Genomic DNA, 23,450 nt, shown 5'->3' on the forward strand with positions numbered 1-23,450 from the left:
ATTAGGCTCAATTTATTGGATAGGATTATAGGAAGGCCTGGTAATTCTACACCAAGTTGTTGCACTGATTGTCCTTCAAAGAAACTGGTCTTTAATTTTGGCCCTCATATCCGTGGTCTTTGATTTTTATTTCTGCTACTTATTTATGAAAATATTCAGATCTGCTTCGCTTAGCATAATTTCTGTAGTATTTTTATCATCAGAAAGTTAACTTTCACCTCGTTCGGCATTAAGTTATGCGGCATAGGTTTTGTACTAGTATTTTTCAGATTATATTGAGTGTTGAAAGTTTTGCCTTGTGCGGCATAGTTTTTGTGAATATTATGATACATATGCCGAAATGAAATGTAAAATATGCCGAGCCGCGTCAAAAATTTTGAGGGATAAATTAAAAATCACAAATTTGAGGGCCAAAAATTAGAGACTACCCCGAAATTAGGACATTTGTGCGAATGACACGTGGAAAAAGGCAAGAAATTAACGGGCCAAAATTTATATCTTTGTATTTAGGCCCAATATACTTGCAGAGAAAGGCCCATACTTCAAACCCGAAAAAATAAGACATTTTTGTTTCATAAATCAGATTTCCAAATACCAAATCCCTAAATTTTTTTTTCAGTACTTTAAACTGAGAATTCACAAATCAATTACACTTGAATTTAATTGGGTTTTTGCATTTTCTTCTACAAGCAGTGCTGCTAGCCAATGATTTTAATTTCAAGGTTTGTCAAATTTGGCCAAAAATTGTTTTTTTTTTTAAAAATATTTTGTTGAATCTTGTGATTTGTGGAATTATTTAACTGGATATTAAGCAAATGTTGAGTTTTGTTTACTTAGTTATTTATAATGGTAGTTTCTTGTTTGTCTATTGGTGTTACCACATTTGTTTCTTGTGCTTCGGTTATAGCATTATTTTGTTGTTGTTACTGTGATTTTCCCTAATGCTATGTACTGCTTTTCCAACCGCATTATTTCGTTGTTGTTACTGCTTTCATTATTTCCGTACCTCTTTTTCAAACTGCTATGAAATGCTTTACTTGAGCCGAAGGTCTATCAGAAACAACCTCTCTATCTCTACTAGGTAGGGTAAGCAGGGGTGGAGCCAGCTAGACGAACTCCCTTCGGCGGAAAATTACACCGTTTATACATTGTTAATTTTTTTTTTGTATATATAGTAGATATTGAACCCCCTTTGGTTTCTTCGTGTGTTTACCTTTTTATGTTTTGAACCCCGCTATTGAAAATCCTGGTCTCGCCATTGGGTAAGGTTTGCCTACACTCTACTCTTCCCAGACCCCACTTGTGGGATTATATTGGGTATGTTGTTGTATTTATAATGGTGTTCGAGTTAGCTTACGAACTTGCTAATATTGAAATCTGCATCTGGATATGGGAGAACACTTAACTAAACTTAGACAGATGAAAAGATATCACCCAAGTTTTTTATCTTTGCTATGATTTGAACCTTGTTTGTCATGGTATCTATTGTACTCCCTCAGTCCCAATTTAAGTGTCTTAGTTTGGCTGGGCACAATGTTTAAGGAATAAAAAGAGACTTGAGAATCTTGTGGCCCTAAATAAAAGATGTTGAGTAATTTTTATGATAGTCACACCCTTGGTGCTCTTATTCTCACAAATTTAAGTTCGTGAATTTAACAGTCAGGGGTTATTTGGTTGATATTATTGACATAATCAATCCCCACGTAAAATTCCACCTTAACTAATGTAGCATTTGATTGGTTGTATAAGGAAAAACAATCCCTGTATAACAAATGGAACATTTAGTTGGTTTCATGATAAGAGAAAATAATCATTTAGTTGGCGGAATTACATGATATCCGCATTAGGTTATGCGGGAATCTAGGTGTTACTTTATGTCGGAATAGAATGTGGAATAAAGAGTACGTGTATTAGCGGTATACTTGGACATGTTCTTGTAAATATGTATTTTATAACAATTCATTCATTATTAATCACCGCATAACAATTCATTCCTTATTAATCATCGCATAATAATCCCTCCATTATTAATCACCACATAAACCATCGATATATTATAATATCTTGAGTTGGTGCTCTCAAGTGACTATGTTTCTACGTACAGAAAGAGAGTTTGAATTTTGATTTGCAAAACTGGCCACCTGAAGACTGTTGGAATTGCGGTATTTGTCATCGTAATTGCGGAACTTGCCTGATTCCGGGGGTCGCAATTGCGGACCTAGCCTGAATGAATACCAAACGCAATTAAGCCGCATTTGCAACGCCTGGCCAACACCTCCACTTTCACAATTGTGGCCTTTGAGTCGCAATTGCAACTGACGCTTGTAGCTTCAAAATCACTTCTTGAAAGCAGCTCCCACTCTTCATGTTAGATCTTTTGTAACACTCCAAGGCCTTGATGTCTACTTGTATAAAATCTCTATGTTGTATGTGCTAATCCATATCAATCACTCTCTCTTAACCATTCGTTTTCTCTATCTTTTGCAGAGAAACCACTTTTGGTGCATTGCGAGACGATACAAAGGTGACATTATCCAAAAGATGCATGGTCGAAGGAGATGAGAAGGCTGGTATGCTCATGAAGCTGGAGAAGAAATCCAAGAAAAGGAAAAAGAATGCTGCCTCCAATGATTCGGAAGTGACAAAGGGCGATTTTAAAGGAGGAAGTGAAGATAGTGACATCAAGAGAAAGAAAGAAATAGGTGGCGGAAAACCGCCTGGGAAATCAAGTAAAGATGGGTGCGAGGATGCGGTTGAAAAAGTCGTAAAAATGAAAAAGAAGTTGAAGAAAGAGCAGGAGACATTGATAATGTATGATGCTAGTTTAGATACCAAAACAATTGCTCCTGAAAGTGTGAGCGGAACTCAGGAGACCAATGCGGTTGAGACTCTCAGTGAGGGCTCTGGTGGAAATGTTATAGACGAATCGAAGAGGAAGAAGAGGAAAAAGGAAAAGCGGAAAAAAGAGGATGGACAGGTAGATATCGTGACTGGTGTAATTCAAGGTCATATTTCAGCTATAGAAGAGATAGAAGATAGCAAAATAGATGATGCTAATATCAGAAAGAGGAAAAAGACAAAACTAGGACACAATTGTAAAGATCTTATACATGAAAAGACTGAAAAAAGAGTAAGATTTTCTGATCATGTACAGTTTTTTCCTCCAACCAGTGATCGAATTGATGAGAAGCATGAAAATAACGAGGAAAAATTACTGTTTGGCAAACAATTCACAGAGGAAGAAGATGAAATAGTCAAAGACGCTGTTTATAGATACATAGAGGTACATAACTTGGGCGAAGATGGGTTGCAAAAGGTTATAAATTCTATATCTAATCCTGAAGTAAGGGGCTGCTGGAAAGAGATAGGGAAGGCTATACCGTACAGGTAGGGGTGTCAAATGGGCGGTCGGCTAAATTTGGGTTGGTCAAAATGGGCGGAGTTAATAAATGGGCCGGTTATTGACCCGCCCAAAAGTTACTTGGGCTGAAATGGGCTAAAAAGCGAGTCATAACCCAACCACCCAATTCTTACTAAGTTTTAATTTTTTGTTTGTTCTTTTATAATTTTTAAGTACCTGATAAAAAAAAAATTCTTTATAATGGCTATATATAACATATCAAATAAACAAAATGATTTTTTCAAAATATTTGACAAGATTTCTCATAGGTCAATTTGGGCTACATATCAGCCCAAGTTTTGATGGGCTACATATCAGCCCAAGTTTTGATGGGCTGAAATGGGCTGAGCTAATAAATGGGTGGGTCAATGACCAGCCCAACTTAGGCGGGTTGCGCGGGCCATTTTTTCATGGGCTAATTTTGCCTCCCCTTTACAGGCCTTACAGAGCAGTTTATTCTCGTGCACAACGTTTATTTCGAGCGGGTGAGAAGCGTAAATGGACTGAAGAAGAGTATGAGATGGTAAGAAAGTTCCGAGGACAACATGGGCATAACTGGACCGTTTTGGCTGATGAACTTGGGAAACATCCGGTTCATGTTGGAAATGCATGGCATAGGATAAAACTGGAGAATCGGAAGAAAGGAAATTGGGATCAGGAGGAAATCCAGAAACTGTTTGATTTGGTAAACACCGACCTGCAACTGAAGCTCCGTGAAGAAAGGAAATCTAAGCATGGGATGTTACGGGATAATATTTGCTGGAGTGCAATTAGTGACAGTTTGTCCACCAGGATTTCTCCACATTGCTGCAATAAATGGTACAGACAATTAACATCACCGATGGTTGCTGCAGGTGAATGGGCAGACACTGATGACTATCGCCTAATTGATGCCCTTTTTGAACTTGATGCGAGTTGCATAGAGGACGTGGATTGGGACAATCTTCTTTGCCACAGGATAGGAGAGTTATGTCGAAAGAGATGGAAAGAGATGGTTCGTCAAATAAGTCAACATGAAAACAAGTCATTTGCTGCACAAGTAGAAGTGTTAGCTAAGAGATACCGCCCTGATTTGGTTGGAGCAAGAGAGGCCTGGGATAGAAAACCAGTTGTTCCATGATATGTTCATCACTCAGCATGGACGTTTCTGCAGAGAGAGATGCTTAAGGAACACGTATAACGGTAGGTGGCGGTATCCTGTACCCTATATTTTGCAGTCAGTTCGAACATAGCATAAATATATATTGGTCAAATCAAAGAAATTGAGTGCAGACAGTACTTACACTAGATCCGTCACTGGATGTACTATGAAAACACACAAATGTTTTGGAATATATCCTTTCCTGTCTTTGCATTTCTGTGAAAAGGTTTTTTCATTATTTGATGTTACAAAAGGATCTGTTGTGTTAGAATGTCAATCATTTCCTACTGCCACTAATATTAGCATAGCTCCTACTCCTATTAAATGCATCTTCATCAACTCGAGCATTATTTGTGACATATTTGGAATATATAGACTTAATCTTATTATGATAGCAGGTATAAAGTCTCACTACATGGAAAAAGGAGCATAAAAAATAAGACTTGCGAGTGGGGTGGGGAAAAAGTATGCGTGTCCAAGAAATATCTTAGTCACTGCATTTGCTTGTTTCTTTCTATACAGGTAATATATCCGTTCACTTGTCAATGGTCACACCCTAGTGGCCAATGGAGTGGGTTGAGAACCATGAGATCTTAGATTCAAATCCAAGCAGAAGCAAAATGACTAGGTGATTTCTTTCCATCGGTTCAAGCCTTTGGTGAACAGAGTTAGCCGATACATGTGCTAGTGGGAGATAGCAAGTGCCTCCCAAAATTAGTCGAGGTTCTCTCCTGTATGTTAATGAGGCCCACTAAACTTGATCTGAGCTAGTGTGGTTCTTCTCCTGTACGGGCTCACTCAGTAGAAATCCTACTATTAAAATTCAAAAAGTGAGGCATTTTTCTCATTATTGTTCCAATGTTTGGAAGGACGAATGCTGCAATGGGAGTGCATAATATATATATATATATATATATATGCTAGGCACATTTGGCCCGAGCCAGCATGGGCCCAATGTTGTACAAGCTAAAATTATTTGAACTTTATTTTGATACGTAAATGAAGATAAAAAAAAAATCAATGTGTAAGCTAATACAGAATCAGATTGTCAATGCTGTAAGATAATTGCTGGATATTATTATGACAACATCATATTAGTAAGATGCTTAAGGTGTTATGGTATGCATATTAGAAAACGGTGATGTGTTTTCATACGGTGTTAAGTCTTCTACTGTGGGTTTCCTTATGCATTGTTCAGCCTTATTCTTAGCCTTCTCCGTAGCTTTTTTCTCTGACAAAAGACCTGCAAACCAAAAAGCAAGTCGATAGACAGTTGTCAAGTAAGAAGAAAAGAGTAAGAAGTCTTGAGGAACGGGGAATGAAACTCCTATATAGTACAGAACCATATAAAAAGATTTACACATTACGATTTGTTAATTCTTAAGAACTTCCTATATTGAATAAAAGCGACTAGAAAATTACTAATTTAATTTTATCGGACACCACTATAAGTATCTATTGGGATTAGTGGCATATTACACAGCGTTCAAATAATTATAAGACATTGTAGTACCTACATATGCTCTAAATCTAGAGTAGCAGAGCTCGAAGGAAACCACATCATCATATAATTCGCTTTTTCAAATAATTATAAGACATTGTAGTATCTACATATGCTCTAAATCTAGAGTAGCAGAACTCGAAGGAAACCACATCATCATATAATTTGCTTTTTCCCTTTTATCTGAGCTTCTATACTGTGGTTGTCGTGGACTGGCGGTGGAGAGTACGTTATTGGATGCTCTCACTTGAAACACAGAAGTTAGCTTTCAGTAGTTAGTAGTTTTCTGTCTTGCCAGGCTAGGCAAAATTTTCAAGGGACCAAGATCAAAGATAAGCACATTCTTCTCATCAACACTCGTTGCCTTCTTATCAAGACCATAAGCAATGGCAGCTGCTGTAGGTTCATTGATAATACGCATCACATTTAGGCCTGAAATAACACCAGCATCCTTGGTGGCTTGCCGTTGGGAGTCATTGAAGTAGGCTGGAACAGTAACCGCGGCATTCTTAACAGCTGAGCCAAGGAAGGCTTCAGCAATCTCTTTCATCTCAATGAGCACCATAGATGAGAAGGCAACAGTAAGAAAATATGTCAACCAAAACCATGTGGCATATAAAGTCGAGTCCCACATATTTAGCCGCATAACTACTAAAAACAAGCTATTTACCTACACGGGTTACCGAGGGACAAATTTGATGTCACTATTCCGAGGTACTTTGCCACGGCGTCCCTCGGAAAAGTCAAATATTTTAATTTTTAATTATTTTTTAAAGATACCGAGGGACAGGACTCGGTAAATTATTTGACTTTTTTAAAGTCAACATTTAATTGACTACACCGAGGGACTCTATCGGTACATAATAAAAAACAAATTAAAATTTCCGAGAGAGACCCTCGGTAATATAAATATAAATATTTTGAATTTCTTTTTTCCTGTACCGAGGGACACCATCAGTATGTTAATAAAAAAATAAATGAAAATTAAATAAAATGTACCGAGGGAGTCTCTCGATAGAGTAGATATTTTGAGTTTTCTTTTTGAAATTACCGAGGGACGTCCCTTGGTAAATTAAATATGTAAAATTGATTATTTAATAAATAATTATTTTATATTTTTTAAATAAAAAATAGCGATGGTGTCAATTGGTAAGTCCCTCGGTAATTGTTTAAAGTTTTTTTTTTCTTTTTTCAGTTATATTACATTTCTAGACTTATCATAAGAAAATTAACTAGTACCACTTATTTATTGTACCGAGTAAAAGTGTATAGTGATAGCACTCTAAAGAATGTTATAAGTGATAAGTTTAAAAAGTGATAGTATAAATAGAAGTGGCATCCTTAATAAAAGTTAATGATTGTTTAGCTTATAAATTGACAATGGTTAAAGTGCGTTGTATTAGAAGTATTGTTTAGTAATGTTAGTGATTGATAAGTCTATTATATAATAATTCTAGTAAGTAGAAGTATATTAGTGGTATTCTTAAGTAATACTGATTGATTAACTTATAAATCGATAATTACACTAAGTAGTCTATATAGTGCATGAGTGGTATCTTTAAGAAATATCATTGATTGATTAGCCTATACGTCAATAATTACAGTACGTGAAATTGTATTTGTGATATTAATCTATTATGTTACAACTACGTAATGAGTCCGAATGATTATTAAAGATCTGTAATAAAGTCTTAATATCATTAAAATGTCGATTAAAAAAATTCTACAAAGATGGCAGCTCATCGTTTCCTCTATTTAATTATCGCTACCATTACGACATCTCCCATCATTATCAATTATTGTCACTGCCTACCATTATTAACTGTCACTACTCACAACCACTGCCATTATCAATTACTATAATCAACGTACAATGCCACTAGTCACTATTTACAATCATCACCACCAACTACCATTTTTACAACACACCATCGTTCATGACTACCTGCAATCACCACAATCAGTCACCACTATATATCGTCTATCACCGTCATCCTTCACCACTATGTATCGTCAATCACCGTCGTCATTTACCAACATTATTAGCTATCACTATCAATCACCACCACCAACTACTACCAGTATTCATTACCACTAGCTACTACCTACAATACCACCATTAGCTGACACCATCTTCAGTTGACACCTACAAGACCACCTCTAGTATTGCCACCACACCAGCCTTCATATAATATTTTAAAAAATATTTTATTGATAACATATTGGATTCATTTTGTATTGTATTAAATTTCATACTAATTTTTTTAAAATAAAGACATATTTTACACATTCAGATATTGTAAAGCAAACTGTCTTAACTCTTAATAATGTAGTATTCAGACCTTAACACAATATCTTAGTATTCATATGTGTATTTAGATTCAGACATATAATTCTTAATGCATATCTTAATTATTAAGATATGCGTTTAGATTTTGACGTCTTAATTTTCATATAAACAAATGAGGCCTTAGTTATTTTGAGAAAACAATATTATGAAAAAAATTGTATAAGTTTAGTCATTCTTGATTTGTTTGGAGATAATTTGGTTTGACATTCCCAAACAAAATTTTATTTTCACTCTTTTATAATAAATTCATCTTTTATTAAAACAATCTCAATTTTGTCTTCACAAATATATAATATATCTTTTGTTAAGTTAAAATTTTATTCAACTGGTGATTCGATCTAAAATAGGCTAATTTGAGTTATCAATTTGTTTAAAGTAAATTGTTTTGCAAGTTTTCTACAAAATTTGATGGTTATTATCTAAATTTAATATTTTTATTTATTTATTATCTCAAAGATTATAAATAGTTTAATACCACCTCCGTTTCAATTTATGTGAACTTATTTTTTTATTAGTCCATGCTAAAAAGAATGATCTCGTTGTATAATTAGAAACAATTTACCTTTATGCAATGATTTATAGCCACACAAAATATATGTGACTCATTTAACATCACAAGTTTAAAAGCTTTCTCTATTTTTTAAAATTTCATACAAAATCAAATGGGTTCACATAAATTGAAACGGAGAGAGTATATACATTCCATTACCCATCCCCATTTGTGTTAAAAAAAAATTAAAAAACTAAAGCTAGAATAAAAGAAACTTAGGCGCTAGAACTGAAAAAAGTTGGGGAAAAAAACAGCAGCGGGAACTTAGGCGCCAATTATTTTAGCTAAAAGAAAAATAGAGCACTTTTAACCTAATCATTCCATTTCCCCAAACAAACATTCGGAGGCAAAATTCATTCACAGGCAGTATCAGATTCGATCAAAACACGATTGGGCATCCCTATCTTTCTTCTCCTCCACCTCTAATCTCTCTACCTCTACTAGTTTGAGAATACAGGGCAGAAGATACCCAATTTGTGGAATTGGAAGCAACACTGAACACAAAGCAAAAAAATTGAATTTGCAATTTCAAAGTGGAGACAAAGTTACGGTTTTTTCTGTATTCTTGAAGAGGTAAGATTTATTATTTGAAGTCATTAATTACTGCAATTATTTTGAAGGAATTTGAAGTATTCTCAGCTTAAAATTTGTCATCTTTCTAGATTTTAATAGGAAATATCTTGATTTCATATGTTGCTTAAATTTCCTCTTTTTTATGTGCAAAGATATAATTTTCAAACATTTTAGGCTTATGCTAAATGAATTCTGATTTGGGGTTTTTTTGTGAGAGTATTTTCAGATTTGCTGTTTTTTTTTTTTTTTGGCTTAGCTTTAAATTGCCATAGGGTTTAGTTTTCTTTCTAGAAGGTCCAAATAGAGGGAAAAGGATAGCGAGGATTCATATTATTTATCGGACTAGTTTTGATTGAAGCATTTGTTGTTTGTGTACTGTGGTATTTAGAAGCTTTTCTATGAGATCTTCCCCCAAGCCCCTTGTTTTTAATTTGAAAGAATAAGATCAATTTCCTCTTTGAAATTCTAAAGAACAACTTATTTTTAAACAAAATGAAAAGCCTAAAACACTATTTATTTTGAAATGGAAGGATCATCTATTTTGAAAACAATATGTCAACTCTTCATCATGTAATCTTTTAAATATTAAGTATGCATGAAATTGTATATCGAATTTAGTTTATTTACTACATCATTAAAGCTGTGTACTAGATGTAGAATTACTCTATGCATCTTAAACTATTCATATGGATTTGTTATTTGTATATATAGATGGACAATGAACATCGTAGATGGATGTATGATAGGGTGTTACCTAATCGACGGGGGTTGAGGGATGAATTTAAGCAAGGCGTTGAGGGGTTTATTAATCAGGCAAATTTATTTTGTCAAAAGGATGGGACAATTAGGTGTCCTTGTGCAGATTGCAATTGTATAAAGTGGTTAAAACCTGAGGATGTTAGGGCTGATCTTTGTAGTAAGGGTTTTATGGACGACTATTATGTTTGGACTAGTCATGGAGAAATTGAGGGTAGTGCCAGTAATATTTGCAATCATAATTTTGTTGCTGGTGAAAGTAGTGAAGATCCTAGATTGCATGAAATGGTTATGGATGCTCTTGGGATGTACAATGAGGGTAACAACCAACAACCTGTTGATCAACCTCCCAATGAAGAGGCACAACGTTTTTATGCACAATTAGAGTCTGCTAGTCGTCCATTTTGCGAATGCATGTCACACTCTGCATTGTCTGTTGCCGTTAGATTGCTAAGTATTAAATCGGATGCGAATATTTCTATAGCGGGCATGAACGCTATGATTGAGCTTATGAAAGAACTTAATCCGAACTTAGACATACCCGATGATTACTATAAAGCAAAAAAATTGGTTTCCAAATTAGGTCTCTCGTCTATGAAAATTGATTGTTGTGAAAAAGGTTGCATGTTGTATTATAGGGATAATGCAGATTTAGAGAATTGCAAAGTTTGTGGAATATCTCGTTTTAAACAGCTTGCCAGCGGTAAGAGGGTTGCAGTTAAGGCGATGCATTATTTACCTCTTATACCAAGGTTAAAGAGGTTGTATGCATCACTGAGTTCTGCTCCTCATATGAGATGGCACTATGAAAATAGAAGGCCACCCGGGGTATTGTGTCATCCATCAGATGGAGAAGCATGGAAGCATTTCGATAGAACGTTTTCGGATTTTGCTAATGAACCAAGGAATATTCGATTGGGTTTGTGTGCTGATGGATTCACACCATTTTCTGTCTCAGTTGCACCATATTCATGTTGGCCAGTCTTTGTCACACCGTATAATCTTCCACCTGAGATGTGTATGACAAGTCCATATTTGTTCCTAACTTGCATTGTTCCGGGTCCACGTAATCCAAAAAGTTTGATTGATGTATATTTGCAGCCTTTGATTTACGAGTTACAGACTTTGTGGCACGAAGGTGTTTTAACATACGACATATCAACCAAACAAAACTTCAACATGCGTGTTGCTCTTATGTGGACTATTAATGATTTCCCTGCCTATGGAATGTTGTCAGGGTGGATGACTGCTGGCAAATTAGCTTGTCCTTGTTGTATGGAAAACACTAAATCATTCACTTTAAAACACGAGGGCAAGAATTCATGGTTTGATTGTCACCGTCAGTTCTTACCAATGGATCATGAGTTTAGGAGTATGAGAAATGCATTCAGGAAGAATAAAACTGAACATGACTTACCACCGCCAACATTGTCAGGGGAGCAAATTTGGGAGAGGGTTAGGGACTTGCCTAAGGTGACAGAAACTCCACCTTCTAGATTAAATGGATATGGGGTTGAGCATAATTGGACGAAACAGAGCATATTCTGGGAGTTACCTTATTGGAAGCATAATCTTCTCCGACATAATCTTGATGTCATGCATATTGAAAAGAATTATTTTGATAATCTGTTTAATACAGTGATGGATGTTAGGGACAAGACAAAAGATAACATAAAGGCTAGGAAGGACTTAATGGAATATTGTAGGCGACCAGAATTGCACCTACAACAATCAAAAAACAAAAATAAGATCGCCAAGCCAAAGGCTAGTTATACATTCACTTTGGAGGATAAATGAAAGATTTGTGAGTGGATAAAGAGTTTGAGGATGCCCGAGGGGTATGCGTCCAACTTGGGTAAGCGTGTAGATGTGGTAGAAGGAAAGTTGGTGGGTATGAAAAGTCATGATTGCCATGTTTTCATGGAAACTTTAGTTTCTATTGCACTTCGTGGCTTACCCGAAAGAATATGGAAACCAATTACAGAGATTAGTTTGTTCTTCAAAGAGTTATGTTCCAACACATTGAGGGAAAATACTCTACTTTTGATGAATCAGAACATTCGTGTAACCTCATGTAAGCTGGAGAAATTTCTTCCATGTGGTTTCTTTGATGTGATGGAACATCTTCCGGTCCACCTTGTACAAGAGGCACTACTCGGAGGCCCAGTTCAATATAGATGGATGTACCCTTGGGAGAGGTAACTATTATAAATTATTATTTAAATATTGAATAATTCTTGTAGTTCCTATCTAACTTGAAGTTATACAGGAAAATTGGCAAATGTAAACGGTTTGTGAAACAGAAGAATAGGATCGAGGGATCTATATGTGAGGCCTATCTCGCTGCGGAAACCTCTCACTTCTATTCTTATTATTTTGAGAAACACATTCCATGTTTGAGAAATAGGCCAACTCGAAACGATGAAGGTGAGAATGATCCTTTGGCCCCACCAAAATCCATATTCAATCGACCAGGGCGAGGTTCTAAAACTATTAAAAGAAGACTCCTAACTGATATGGAGAAAAAATCAGCCACAACACATGTATTGCTGAATTGCCCGGAAGTTCAACCATATTATAAGTATGTTTCAAATTATATTATTGAGTTTTTCAATAATCCATACTAATATGTCACTGACAAGCGTTAAATGTGTTGGACAGTTTGTTCGTGGGTATGTATGGCTATGCTCCTATTTATTCCGAGTTTAGCGAGTAGTTCAAATGTTACGTAAGTGTTAAGCTATAAAATTCAACTATATTTCATTTTTTATAAACTATAAATATTTGCTAACTTTTTTTTACCACTAGGTCCATGATCCAAATAATGGCATAGCTGACCAATTTCTGAATGATATAGCTTGGGGACCAGACCCTTATGTCAAAACAATCAAAAAATACAATGTTAATGGTTACAAATTTCGTACTGAAGAAAGCTCCAAGAATTATAAAAGCAATAATAGCGGAGTCTGGGTTAAAGGGGACACTAACAATCAGGATGGAGATATTGATTATTATGGTGTGCTCCAAGAGATTTTAGAACTAGAGTATCCTGGTTGGCCATACAAAAAGTTGATACTTTTTCGTTGTAAGTGGTTTGACCCAACACCAAAAACTGGTACAAGGATAGATCCACATTACAAAATTATTGAAGTTAAGCATACAAGGCAGTATGGAAGCTATGATCCTTTTGTCATTGCACAAAATGTCAAGCAAGTGTATTATGCTCCTTATCCATTGCGTAGGGATAAATCGGATTGGTGGGTTGTTATTAAAACAAAGCATGTGGGTAGTGTGGAAGTCGAGAATGCTTTGAATGTTGCATACCAAAATGACATATCGAGTGTTCAAGAAACAGTGGACAGAGAATTAGAAAATGAATTGGAGCATCCTGACAGCATATATGAAGAAATTGATCTCGGGGAAGGAACTTCCATGGCAAATGAAGAGGAAGAACTATCTGTTGATGATGAGTACTCTTCTTATGAGGAAGATCCAGCAAACAGTAGTGACACAAGTGAAGAGGAAGAATTACCTGTTGAAAATGAAATAAGCGAGGAGGAAGAAATAAGCGAAGAACTATCTGTTGATGATGAGTACTCTTCTTCTTAGTCCCGTGCCCTAAACTCTCAACCCTGAATGTTCTTTGGACATTGATGAAAGCTTGGTTTTCGTTTGCATTCGGGTTCAGGTTCTTGTTTTTGTTTGTGCTTATGATAAAATGGATGTTTTTCCAGTAGCACCAGTAGCAGTAGCAGTAGCTTCAACTTCTTTTTCAATGCCAGTTATTTGTTTTGGTATTCTGATTATTGTTCTTGTTGCTTTTGATTCTGATTATTGTTCTTGTCCCTTCTTTTTTTAAGTTGCTTCTTGTTGATTATTGGTATTAAGATGCATATATAGCCAAATTTGTACTTGATTATCATTCTCTGCAAGCTTGATTGAACTGCTTATGATAAAATGGATGTTTTTCTAGTAGCACCAGTAGCAGTAGCAGTAGCCTCAACTTCTTTTTCAATGCCAGTTATTTGTTTTGGTATTCTGATTATTGTTCTTGTTGCTTCTGATTCTGATTATTGTTCTTGTTGCTTCTGATTCTGATTATTGTTCTTGTTGCTTCTTTTTTTAAGTTGCTTCTTGTTGATTATTGGTATTAAGATGCATATATAGCCAAATTTGTACTTGATTATCATTCTCTGCAAGCTTGATTGAACTGCTTATGATAAAATGGATGTTTTTCCAGTAGCACCAGTAGCAGTAGCAGTAGCTTCAACTTTTTTTTCAATGCCAGTTATTTGTTTTGGTATTCTGATTATTGTTCTTGTTGCTTCTGATTCTGATTTTTTTTCCAGTTTTTATTCTTCTCTGATTATAATAATGAATTATGAACAGAACATCCTGAACATATTCGTATTAGTTGCAAGCCTTAAGATACTTTCTCACCTAGTCACACATCAAATTACATATTTTAGATGCTATCAACAGTCTCCACACGAGCGTTGTATCAAAATAACAGGAATAGACCTACTTGACAGATTAGTACAACGACCAGTAATCGAGTATTTCATCAAATAATTACAGAACCACCTAGCATTTGCAGAACCATATTTCAGCCAGCACACTGTAGTCAAGCGTGTACAATTGATGAGCAAACAAACTCGCCTATTTACAGAGTCAACCAAGTTAAACAACACAAGAGCGCTCCAACAACTTGCTAATTGATACCTTTCTCGGCCTCTTATGTCTAAAAACAAGTGTCAAATCAACTAGCTAATTGCTCGAACCTTCACTCTCTAACCCACATGGCAAGGATAATAATTCAGTAAGCTTCACCCGATATTCTAGACCTCTAAGGTAGTGCCCCAGCAACATGCACCAAAACAACAGACGAGCCAAATAATCTCTAGTCAATGATATCTGAGGCTGGAAGTGAATGGATGTGCGATGGAGTCACCAGCTATATCATTTACAGTTCCTGTAGAGGTATTATCTGATGAATCAGGGGCCTTAGAATGCATTCTAGGAGATAGAGTTGCCAGTAGTCCATGGACTACGACATGGATAGTCTCCTTTACTTCCAAAGATGTGGGTTCTGAGAGCTCAGCAACCTGCTCTGGAAGCAATGATCTTAAGTAGTCCAGCAACTCATTCTTCTCACCTACAAATTGTTGCATCTGAAGGGCTGCACTTTTCCTCTTAACTTCACGAAGTTCCTTTTTGTAAGATCCTAAGTGAGTCTGTAGGTCTAATATGTATTGCTGAGCTTCAGGGGTCATTTTACCAACGTCTGGAATATCAGGTGAAAGTTCAGTCTTCCCCTCTGATGATGGTTGTTTATGTTCTGATTTTGTGCTCGATATATTTTCATTCAGCAATGTCTCATCTCCAACTCTGGAATCTAGAGGCTTTTGTCTACCAATGTTTCTATCATATATTTCAAGGTTCTTTTCAAGACAAAGCCTGTACTCTGCATTTCGTAGTGTATACCCAGTCATCATTGAAGAGATCAAAGCCTGTAATTGCAGTCTTCTTGTCTTTAGTACAACAACAAATTAAACTCTCCTCCTGGTGTACAGCAGCAACAAAATGCTACATTTATGCACACCAGCATCAGCAACCTCAAGGCCTGCACACCCTTTTATCTGGCCACCTTAAGTTGTCCATGTAGCACCTAATGCATCAATAGCAACCAAGGCCACCAGGCTGCTAATGTTCTCCAGCTTGCCAAAAATTCCTCCACATTCCTGTTAGTATCAGTGATACTTCAGCACCAGCAACCAATTCCACCTCCTCAACACATCGTCTCCCATATACCTAGAATTCAGGCTCTCCACCCAAAACAATTGTAAATGAATGGTTCCTTCAATCTGTATCTTCCCATCAAGTATTTCAACCAAAAAACCATATTTCCCATTTTGCCCATGATCATGAAAATCAGTCTTAAAATTCCAAACCATCAGGTTCTCCCTACAACATATTTAAAATGATTGTATACATCATTATCCATCATCCTAACAGATTTTCGACCTAGAAAAACCATATTTCCCATTTTGCCCCTCATTAAGAAATACCAATGAAATCCGCCCTCTTCTACTTATTGTCAAATTATCAATAAAACACTGATATGCTGTCAATAAGCAGATCTTCAGGCCAGTAGCAGTAGCAGTAAACTTCAATCTGTTTTTCCAGTAGCACCAGTAGCAGTAGCAGTGATGCATGTGAATATTAATTTTCTCTACTCTTTTTGTGCATTATGGGAGAAGATGAAATGTCCACTTCAATAAAAAAAAACTTAATCCTCAACATATTAGTTTTAACAATCTCATTATCCAGTAATTAGCTAATTTATTATGTTCTAACAATCTCAGTTTGCAGATCGCATCAAGTGATAAAAATGACCGACATCGGAGTAATAGTTTGCCTGGGAAAAGTACTATTAAGATTAAGCGCGGGAAGAATACTACCAAGAATCAAGGAAAATCAACCGTCTCTACATCGAGGGCATCTCATTCTTCTATTCCACCATTGCATCCTCCTTCACATGGCCCGTCGTCAAAGAGTAAAGAGAAATCAACTATATCTACACCGAGTCCATCACTTTCTTCCATTCCACCAGTGCATCCTCCTTCACATGGCCCGTCATCAAAGAGTAAAGAGAAATCAACTGTATCTACACCGAGTCCATCACTTTTTTCCATTCCACCAGTGCATCCTCCTTCACAGGGGACATCATCATTTTCACATTGTTTTTATGGTACCCTGCCTCCCCTAGGCTATAGCTTGATCTCTCCCCCGAGATATAGTCCGATGCCTCTACAAGGCTATTCCGGGATTTCACCTACTGCACCTTTCTACAATATGCCTCCCCCAGGCTGTTCCTCGATGCCTCCCTCTTATATAACTCCACCTGGAATGCATTCCGCTTACCTCGCTGCCATGGAACGATGTCCATCTCCAGAGACTCATTCGTCAGAGGCCACTCGATCAGCCAGTCCACGCCTTTCTAGGCTAAATGGTGGATCGAGAAATTCTGAGGCATCTCCTAGCCGTTCTTCTACTCCGTCTTCAGTTGATGGTCCAAATCTTCCATCACCTGGAAAGTTAGATCATCTACGGAGGGTGCGCATCATCGCTGATGGAGAAGGGTAAGTTTATTCTTTATTACATTCTAATTCCTCTATTATTTTCTAATTTTTTAGGTAACAATTTTAAATGTTTTAAAATTGTTGTTTTGCAGGTTTTATCCTTCTAGGCCAGCTGCAAATGCAATCTCAACAGCAATACAAAAACTTTATAGTGGTGCCTTCGCGACGTGGGGTGAAGTGCCGTGTCATACGTAGCAGGCGATCCTTAATGAGTTTATGGTATGTATTTGGTAGAGTTGATAAAGAAAAATCACAGCAAAAGGGAAATCATTCATGTTTAACCTGTGACCGAGTTTTCCAAACTAGACACTACTTCTATGTAAACAAATTGCTTATTAGAAAATCTGAACCCAGCAAGTTGCTAATGAACTTAGCAATAAGCATTAAGAGTTTGTTGTAGATTCTAATGTGATGTGCTATCGACAAAGACTATCGGATTCGTGTCTGAATGAGAATTACACTGAACTTGGGAAAATAGAAAATGAACGTATCAGGTTACTGTGATTTTCATAGTGTTATCTACTCATCAAAATCAGATCAACCTGACAGGATGATCTTTAATACTTAATTACTGAGATCATACAGATTTCATCGTCTAATTTTGTGTTCTTAGTGTAGGCACTTCCGGACATCTGTTTCTCTGATGTTTGTTACATATTTGTTTGCAGAAAAAGTGTACGTGGAACCCTGTCGAGGATAATGTTATTAGAAGTAATTTTACAAAGAAGGCGAGTTCTCGGTTGTCAAACATTTTTTCCGAAGCTCGGAAAAAAGGTCAAAAACCTGGCTGGCTTGGGACAGATTACTGGGAGGAGCTTAATCAATACTGGGCTACGCCGGAGTTTCAAAAGAAGAGCGCCCAGACAAAGGCAGCTCGAAAGTCTGAGAAGGGTGGCTCATTGCACACTTGTGGTTCAGTGTCCATGGGGACTGCTAGGAGGAAATTGGTAATTGTTTAACCATTTGGATGGTAGCAAATACAATTACAAATAATGACAAAAAACATTAACTTTGTTTATTTCATTTGCAGCAAGTTACTCTTGGTAGACCACCCAATCGTCATGAGGTATGGAAGAAGACACATACGAAAATTGAAGACAGAAAAGAAGTTTGGGTCGAGCCACGGGCAGAGGATACCTATGTAAGCTCTAAACTTATGTGAAATATATTTGACTAGTAATATTGTTTTTATGGTTATTGGTAAGACATAAGACACCTGATCACTTAAATACTGCAAATAAAACATTTAATGCTTATTCATGAACTATAAAATGTGTTGCATTATGAAACCTAAGGAATTAAAGGAATACTGATTTAGTACAGAGTATAATTTTCGGATAAGTTACAACCACTGAGCATGTACAAATGTTTACGAGTATCTCGTAGCTGCTGTGCATCAAGACGATAGTACAATTATTTTAAATTATTGGACACTAATAAACTACAACTACCAATACAAAAAATTAAGAAACTAAAGTTGATATCTGTCTACTTTTTTTTTTTCGCTTAGTAAAGTAGGTGGAATTTCAACTATTGATAGCACTTTTTACATAGACAAAATGATATTAAGCTGAAATCATAGCTCTAGGAGCTTTGAATCCAGCAGGAAGACAAGTAATTATGAAGTAAACTGTGACCTTATGCTTGAGCCTTCGAAATAATAAAGCTCTTTCTCCTTTCCAATGGAAAACTGCTATAAATATTTTCTTCATGAAAGTCTGATCTTCACTTCTTGGCCTTACTGTTGCAGTCTCTTCTTTGTTTTCTCCATCTTCCACTGAATCTCCCCAGTGAAGTGGATAGCTCCTCAAGAACACTCTTCTATTATTGTAATCTTCGTTCTGGAAACTTCTTGATCCTGCTCCATTTTCCTTTTACTATCTGTCTACTGCTATAATATTACACAATAGTTTTTTGTTGTTGCTAGACCTGTAACAGAGAAAAGTAGAGGTTAATCTTACCTATCACATTATTATTTATGTATTGGCCAAGGAGAGTTGTAAAACGTTATCTTCGGTAGCTTAACATGTAATATGCAAAAGCATTTTCCATTTGATTAACGAGGAAGATTTTTAGTATCCATCTTCCTTTTTCAAATATGAGATTGTTCTGGCCTCCAATTTTTCTCAACTGAATGAACACTAATACAGTACTTAGCTTTAAGAAATTGATTAAGCGGAGAAGATTTATTCTAAAATTCCACCAAACCTTAGCTTTAACATCTATGCTGATATCCTGTATGGATCTAAAACCAGCCCCTCCTTCCTTTGTAGGAAGCAAAGACCATATCAAGCTTTCCAATGATATTTTTTCCTTACTTGATCTTCACCCCAGAAAAAATTAGCACTAAATTTTACAGTTACTTCACATAATGGGCAGGTCATATGATCAATCATACCCCAAATATGAAGCCTATCTCTTGTGTATATTTTTCCCTGTATTGCAATGTAAAGTATAAAGATCCATTTTGGCATACTGTTTATTTATATACTAAAGTTTACTTTTTATGTAGAATCGGTATAATCAAGCGATAGAGGAGCTCACTAGGAGTCAGTCGACCGATGATCAAGGCAATACAATCATGCTATCGGAGGAACAAACTATCTCCTGTTGGTTGGACGTGGTCGGCGGCGTGAAGAAGGGAAGAGCATACGACCTTTGCTCCGAGAAGAACTTTCACCGCCTCCACTGTGGATTGCAAGGTATAGGAAGTTCTGCCACTGTGTCAAATGAGCAGCTTGAGGAGATGCGACACGAACTTCAGGAACTTGCTAGGAATTATGAGGAGGAACGTAAGAAAAGGTTGGAGGAGGAGCGACGTAGGATAAATCTTGAGTCAGATGTTAAAGAACTCAAGAATCAGGTGTGTAACCTCATCAAGTTGCCTCGCTCTCCGCCCCCGAGCCCCGATCATGATGATGGTGAGGATGTAGAGGATGAGGAGGATCAGGAGCATGGAGAGGCTGAAATGGAGTATTAGGTGTCCGTTGTTATTTTTGTTCTAACTTATGTTATTTTGGATTGTTTGAAGTCTAGTGGGATGGTATATGTTTGGATAACGCTGACGTTGGTTGGATTCGTACGTTTTTTGTTGGCTTAATTTTAATGTTTGAATTATTTTGATGTGTTTTTATTATTGATTTGATGGCTGTTGTTGGATGCGTGAATCAGCTATTGAGATGTTTTTTATAACAGGTGCTACAGTGAAAAATAGGCAATGCTTGCCAAAATATTACCAGAAATATTGTGGGACTTACCGATACAGTCCCTCGGTAACTTGTGTAATTATAAATATCAGATTTTTCAGGTGACTAAGGGACGTCCCTCGTTATTTTTCAAATATCAAAGTGCTTTTCATTTAGCTTACCGATGGACATTTCTCGGTAAAATGAAAAATCTAATTGTTAAATATTTATATTTATCGAGGGTTGTCCCTCGGTGTATTTAAAAAATTAATTTGATTAAAATTAATATACCGATTGCTGTCCCTCAGTAAATGATATATCAATATTATATATATTTTTTAAGTATCGAGAGTCGTCCCTCGGTATATTTAATTTTGCTTGAATATGATGGAAGGGAAGTACCGAGGGATGTGTGAGGGTCTCCATCGGTATTTGCCGAGAGTGTCCCTCGGTATTATTTACCAAGGGTCAAATTCCCTACGAGCCTAGTACCGATGGTGTCCCTCGGTAAATCCTGTTTATCGATGGACGTCCCTCGGTAAATTCCCTAGGTAAATCAGGATTTTTTAGTAGAGAGCTATGGATATTAAAGGGAATAATATTTTCTTAAGATGTCAACTATCAAGTAACTGTTTGATTGAAGATGTCTCGGAAAACAATACATGGAGTAACTATATAAACCGCTCACAGAATTTCTATGAATTCTAAAACTTCATTGAATCTATAATACATCATCGCAAGAGCTTATCTTATAATTTCTGGAAGAACCGAAAACAAATTTATGCAAAAGGAATCATTTTTTGTCATCGCCCTGGATAGATAATGGGCTTCCATTCTAAGATGTTACTTTTTCTCCAAAATCAGAAGGAAGGTATTATCAAGTAACCACCTCAAGAACTAATTCACTAACTTTGCAAATATATAACATATCAAATACAAAACTATCTTTTTGAAAATATTTGAAAAGGAATATTTATTTGAGGGAATAGGATATTTCAACTATAATTTCCTCAAAACTTTGCTAGTTGCGAAGCTCTTTTTTTTTTTTTTGCACTTAAATTGACCACCATACAATTTTATCGGTGTCAGTACCATTTTTTTTTTTATCTTTTCCAGAATTAATATGACTCCACTTGTGACACTGTTCATTATGAACCATGAGCAGAAAAATAACATTCCAACCATCTCAAAAATCAATATTACCACCACATAAACTTCAAACAACATACGGAAATAAATCAAACACAGTTTGTGCATAAGTAAATTACACTTATTTGGGCAAACACAAACGGACCCATGACCATTCTCAAAGTACACAGCTGAAGAACAGTATGATCCCGTATGCATACAGTAATTTCCGTCAAACGCGGGGAATCTGCTGGCGCTTGCATTGTCAAAGCTCCACACTCATTATAAAATAACACATAACAAGTTGCACATACTACTCAAATTTCAGTGTGTCAAACAATTAACTTCTGTTTTTTTTTTCCCTCTTGAGCAAATAAATTTAAGAGGCACCCTGACAAAACCAATAATTTGATAAAAATAACCCCTTAGGCAGATATTGTTGGAAACAAATCATATACTATAAAATAGCTATCTACATTAGCAGTTTTTACTTCTTGTTTTTAGTTCAAGGTGCTACCTCTCTGTCTTCTTCTCCTTCTTAAGAGTTCTCTTTCACCAAAGGATTAATGTAAGAGCAACATATGAATTGGCTATACTTTTACTGAGTACTCTTCACGTGATAGCGAGAGAGTATGCCAATTCAACTCCTGAGAAACCGATGGAGCAGAGTTGGAAGCCGATGAGATGGTTCAGCAGCGTCAGCAACATCGAAACTGCACCAATATTAATATTTTCAGAATTGGAACGATTAATAATGTTTGTACTCCAACTAAAGGATAGATATTAATAGGCAAGGCAATTTCAGAAATAATAATTGACATTCACGTACAGATTAAAAACACCCTAAAATATTAAGATATCCAAAAGAATATGAAATAGAAGCTAAGAAAAGATGGTCGAGAATGAGTATCGAACAACCCAACATCTTGGCAGTGCGGTAAAAAAATAGGACTCCACATGGTGGGCTGCAAAACAAAGAAAGTCAGTTAAATTCTGAAATGTAAAGAGATTATAATGCCCTTGTAGATGTCACGAAGGCATGTCGAACTGGCACGGGCCCATCGATTCAAATCCTGCTATTATTCCACAAAAAACAGATATGTCAACTTGGAAGAGATGTTTATATTAAAACAAAAGCCCTCGTTGACGGATTCCTAAAATAATCAAGTACAAAAATGACAAACGGTACTTGTCCTCGCCAATTTGCTGACGTCTAGTTTACTAATCAACTTAGTAAATGAATTAAGCAGAGTGTAGCTTTGCTGTCCGACTGTGTCAACGTTTCCTCCAGTGTGATCTTCTGGTGAGAAACAAGCTACCTGTCAAGTAAAAGACAAATCACATGGGAAATTAAATTCTTGTCACGTAATGTTACAATTTTGGTTCCACGAAAGTTCTTGACAGCATCAAAATTTTGTTCAAGCAATTAATGAGAGTTTGTCAAAAGGGACATTACTCCATGGTATTATAACTGCTTCATGAATTGAGAAAGTCATTTGAATGATTTCATTGTGTATACCATGTTATATGTACAATGAAGAAAACCTATAATTCTATGAGACTCTTGCTACTATTAATCCTCTTAAATTGCATAACACCAAGCCAAGAGGTGAACATCATGTTGCATCGCTACATTATTAAAGCCACTTCAAGGTGTTACAACGCATGATAGCCGAATCTCCCCCCAACATCGGCATTAGCTAAAAATGATTCCACTACAATCC

At 36.2% G+C, this 23,450-nt stretch overlaps 5 protein-coding genes and 1 pseudogene across 7 annotated transcripts; 4 read left to right on the plus strand and 2 right to left on the minus strand.

Moving 5' to 3' along the window:
- The first annotated feature begins 563 nt into the window (after window positions 1-563).
- Window positions 564-5,388, plus strand: LOC132609790 (uncharacterized). Of its 3 annotated transcripts, none has more exons than XR_009570937.1 (4): window positions 564-722; window positions 2,488-3,387; window positions 3,839-4,582; window positions 5,064-5,388. XR_009570937.1 is itself a non-coding variant. In XM_060323946.1 (4 exons), the coding sequence occupies exons 3-4, from the start codon at window positions 2,546-2,548 to the stop codon at window positions 4,518-4,520; spliced, it is 1,524 nt and encodes a 507-aa protein (XP_060179929.1). In that variant the 5' UTR covers window positions 589-722; window positions 2,105-2,367; window positions 2,488-2,545; the 3' UTR covers window positions 4,521-4,766. The 3 variants fall into 3 exon arrangements, 2 of the variants coding, with proteins under 2 accessions (XP_060179928.1, XP_060179929.1); XM_060323946.1 differs by lacking the exon at window positions 5,064-5,388 and adding an exon at window positions 2,105-2,367 and having other exon boundaries at window positions 589-722; window positions 3,839-4,766; XM_060323945.1 differs by lacking the exon at window positions 5,064-5,388 and having other exon boundaries at window positions 3,839-4,766.
- A 619-nt stretch (window positions 5,389-6,007) lies between these two features.
- Window positions 6,008-6,667, minus strand: LOC132608720 (heat shock 70 kDa protein 4-like). The gene has a single exon (XM_060322459.1). It carries the CDS (start codon window positions 6,605-6,607, stop codon window positions 6,311-6,313), a length of 297 nt encoding a protein of 98 aa, XP_060178442.1. The 5' UTR covers window positions 6,608-6,667; the 3' UTR covers window positions 6,008-6,310.
- A 3,559-nt stretch (window positions 6,668-10,226) lies between these two features.
- On the plus strand, window positions 10,227-12,068 carry LOC132612291 (uncharacterized). The gene is made up of 2 exons (XM_060326588.1): window positions 10,227-10,974; window positions 11,119-12,068. The coding sequence occupies exons 1-2, from the start codon at window positions 10,227-10,229 to the stop codon at window positions 12,066-12,068; spliced, it is 1,698 nt and encodes a 565-aa protein (XP_060182571.1).
- Window positions 12,069-14,635: 2,567 nt separating this feature from the next.
- LOC132612292 (uncharacterized) lies at window positions 14,636-16,486 on the minus strand (annotated as a pseudogene).
- Window positions 16,487-16,521: 35 nt separating this feature from the next.
- LOC132612293 (extensin-like) lies at window positions 16,522-17,608 on the plus strand. The gene is made up of 3 exons (XM_060326590.1): window positions 16,522-16,538; window positions 16,637-17,413; window positions 17,506-17,608. The coding sequence occupies exons 1-3, from the start codon at window positions 16,522-16,524 to the stop codon at window positions 17,606-17,608; spliced, it is 897 nt and encodes a 298-aa protein (XP_060182573.1).
- LOC132608722 (uncharacterized) lies at window positions 17,077-20,478 on the plus strand. Its single transcript, XM_060322460.1, has 5 exons — window positions 17,077-17,413; window positions 17,506-17,632; window positions 18,082-18,360; window positions 18,444-18,554; window positions 19,926-20,478. Exons 2-5 carry the CDS (start codon window positions 17,630-17,632, stop codon window positions 20,391-20,393), a joined length of 861 nt encoding a protein of 286 aa, XP_060178443.1. The 5' UTR covers window positions 17,077-17,413; window positions 17,506-17,629; the 3' UTR covers window positions 20,394-20,478.
- Window positions 20,479-23,450: the final 2,972 nt, after the last annotated feature.

The sequence above is a fragment of the Lycium barbarum genome, chromosome 9, assembly GCF_019175385.1.
Source record: "Lycium barbarum isolate Lr01 chromosome 9, ASM1917538v2, whole genome shotgun sequence".
Taxonomy (NCBI): domain Eukaryota; kingdom Viridiplantae; phylum Streptophyta; class Magnoliopsida; order Solanales; family Solanaceae; genus Lycium; species Lycium barbarum.